We start from the raw sequence: 2726 nt of genomic DNA, 5'->3' as shown, positions 1-2726 counted from the left end.
CCAGACCCCCCCCCCCCTTTGTCCCCCCCTCCAAACCCTCGAGCCCCCGACTGACCGTGCGGGACAGCCGGGGCTCCCGGGGGCGGCGGCGGCTGCGGCGGGGGTGCCCCGGGCAGGGGCTGCCCCACGGGCTCGGCGGGGCCCACCATGGCGGGGGCGGGCGGCGCGGCCAGTGGGTGGGCGGCGGGGGCCAGGGGGGCACCGGCGGCGGGCAGGGGCTGTGCCCCCGGGGGCAGCAGGGGCTGCTGCTGCTGCTGCTGCTGCTGCAGGTGCTGGAAGTGCTGCTGCCGGGCGCGCATCTCCGCGTACTTGAGCTGCTCCATGTGGAACGCCTGGCGGTCGGCCAGCAGCTGCTGCCGCTGGTATTCCAGCTGGAGGAGGTGGGGGGGGACACCAGGAGGGGTCAGCTGGGTAGGGAAAGGGGGGTGTGGGGCGGGGGACAAACAGCTGCCACCATCCCCGGGCACTCACGGCCTCGCGCTCGCGGTCCATGATGGTCTCCAGCTCCTCGAAGTGCCGCAGTTTGATCTCCAGCTTCTTCATCTGTGTCTCCACCAGCAGCGCCACCAGGGATTTGATCTTCCGCTCCTCTACGGCTGCCAGGTGCTGCGAGGGGACAATGAGGGGTCAGAGCTGGCACTTGGGGTGTTCCCCTCCCTGCCCAAACCCCAGCCCGGACCCCCAGGCCTCACCTTGGCCTTCACGGCAGCGGCGGCCAGCGCGGCGGCGGCGGCCGTGGACAGGTTCCCCTCGCCGATGTCCCGCTCCACCTTGGCCTTGCGCTCGGCCTCGGGCTCCGGGGGCTCTTTGGGCGCCTCGTCAGGCCCTTCCTTCACCTCCTTCTCCTTCTCGGGCTCCCCTGTGGCCATGTGGGGCCGTGTCAGCAGCGCCTGGGGGGGTTCAGTGTCCCCCCAGCCATGCCGGGTCCCCGCTCACCTGCGCCATCACCGTCACCCTTATCGGGCTCCTTCTCGCCCTCCGCCTCCTTCCCCTTCTCCTCCTCCTTCTTGGGCATTTCCCCGGGTTTCTCCTTGGCCTCCTCCTCGGCAGTGCCATCCCTGGGCTCCTGGGGAGGGACCGGCTCCGTGGGCACCCGAATCCTGCCCCGTTTGCCCCCCAGACCCCTCCCCAGACCCTCGTTACCTTTGCCTCCTTCTTCTCCTCGGCCGGCTGCGCCTCTGCCCGCGCCTCCTCGGCCCCGCTCTCCTCTGGGGACACAAAGCCGGGTTCAGACCCCAACGCCAGCCCCACCCAGGACCCCGTGAGCCCCTGCCCGGCCCCCGAGCCCCGCTGACCGATGCGCTCGGGCTCGTCCGAGGTGGTGCCGGCGATGCCGCTGCTCTCCAGCCCGAAGGCGGGGTCGGCCTTGCCCGTCACCTTGGCCGCCTCCTCCACCTTGCGCACGTGGGCCTCCACCAGCGCCGTGGGCACCTCCTCCTTCATCTTGGAGAATTCCTCTGCGGGCAGAATTCCTCAGTGGGACCCCCAGAGGGACCCCAGAGCCCCTCGGAGCCAACTCCACATCCCCCAGCCCCGCACATCCCGTGGGGGGCTCATCCCGGCCCCTCCGGGCTCGTCCTGGCTCCCCACAGGACTGGCTGGCTATGGAATGTTCTGGAGGGCTCATCCCATCTCCCTGGGAGCCATCCCATGTCCCCAGAGGAATCTCCACAGGACTTGGTCGTTTCCCCCATGTTCCTCATCCCATCTCCTCATCAGACTCATCCCATTTCCCTGTAGGACATCCTATAGGAATCCTCCCTCTCCTGGTGATCCCTGTCCCTCTCCCTATAGAACTCCTCCCTCACCCCGTGATCCCTGTGATGCCTGTCTCTACAGGACTCCTCCCTCTCCCTGAGATCCCTGTCCCTATAGGACCCCGCCCTCTCCCCGAGATCCCTCTCCCCGAGATCCCTGTCCCTATAGGAATCCTCCTTCTCCCTGTGATCCCTGTCCCTCTCCCCACACCCCCTGTCCCCCTAGACCCCTCCATCCCCCCCTCCATCCCCCTCCGCCTCACCCAGAGCTGACTTGGCTGCGGCCGAGGCCACGCGCGGATCCACCACGGAGGCCAGGAAGGCCACGGTGCTCATGACGGGGTTGCCCGACTGGCTGAAGGGGATGGGCTGGTAGGCCAGGGGCCCCAGCGACGCCTCTGAGTCCTCCAGGTAGGGATCCTCGATGGGCAGCCGCAGGAAGTGCAGGATGCACTCGTCCTGCGTCCGGCTGCCCACGTGCTCCGACACCTTGTTCCAGTCGTCCTTGTACATCTCCAGGGCCTGCAGGGCGGGGTCAGCGGGGTCAGCTCTGTCCCCATGTCCCCACATCCCTGGCCCCACGTCCGCTCGGGCCTCCACGCACCTCCAGCAGCAGCAGCGTCTCCTGCTCCGTCCACTCCCGCGTGGCGCTGGCGGCGGCTTTGCTCTGCGGGGACAAATTGGGGGTGAGGGGCAGCGGGCGAGGGGCCGGGGCCGGGCCTGGGGGATGGTGCCCACCTTGGAGGGGACGTTCTTCTTGGTGTACATGTCGGTGCGGAGGCCGAAGTTCTGCATGTCCGCCGGCTTCTCCTTGCCCTTGTCTGGGAAGTTCAGCATCTGCTGCGAGGCCGAGGTCGGCTGCTGCGGGGGGAGAGGGGACACGCTGGGCTGGGGCCGCGGGGCTGGACATCGGGGTGGTCACTCCCTCCATCCATCCATCCATCCATCCATCCATCCCTCCATCCATCC

At 68.9% G+C, this 2726-nt stretch overlaps 1 protein-coding gene across 1 annotated transcript in view; it reads right to left on the bottom strand.

Moving 5' to 3' along the window:
• Positions 1 to 55: 55 nt before the first annotated feature.
• Positions 56 to 2726, bottom strand: part of SMARCC2 (SWI/SNF related, matrix associated, actin dependent regulator of chromatin subfamily c member 2) — a gene marked incomplete at its 3' end in the record, with an annotated part of 8889 nt that continues 6218 nt past the window's right edge. Inside the window, exons 19-27 of the mRNA XM_042020340.1 lie at positions 2496 to 2618; positions 2362 to 2424; positions 2021 to 2279; positions 1296 to 1457; positions 1144 to 1208; positions 937 to 1066; positions 693 to 859; positions 472 to 606; positions 56 to 371 (exon numbers count right to left, since the gene is read on the bottom strand). Of these exons, the coding sequence (XP_041876274.1) occupies positions 56 to 371; positions 472 to 606; positions 693 to 859; positions 937 to 1066; positions 1144 to 1208; positions 1296 to 1457; positions 2021 to 2279; positions 2362 to 2424; positions 2496 to 2618 (1420 nt within the window). The remainder of the gene's footprint in view (positions 372 to 471; positions 607 to 692; positions 860 to 936; positions 1067 to 1143; positions 1209 to 1295; positions 1458 to 2020; positions 2280 to 2361; positions 2425 to 2495; positions 2619 to 2726) is intronic.

Source organism: Corvus kubaryi, unplaced genomic scaffold (assembly GCF_017639235.1).
Source record: "Corvus kubaryi isolate FWS band 111438036 unplaced genomic scaffold, C.kubaryi_AGA036_p1.0 36964, whole genome shotgun sequence".
In the NCBI taxonomy this organism is placed as follows: Eukaryota; Metazoa; Chordata; class Aves; order Passeriformes; family Corvidae; genus Corvus; species Corvus kubaryi.
The sequence above is the reverse complement of the archived record's forward strand: the minus strand, read 5'-3'. Positions and strand labels throughout refer to the sequence as shown.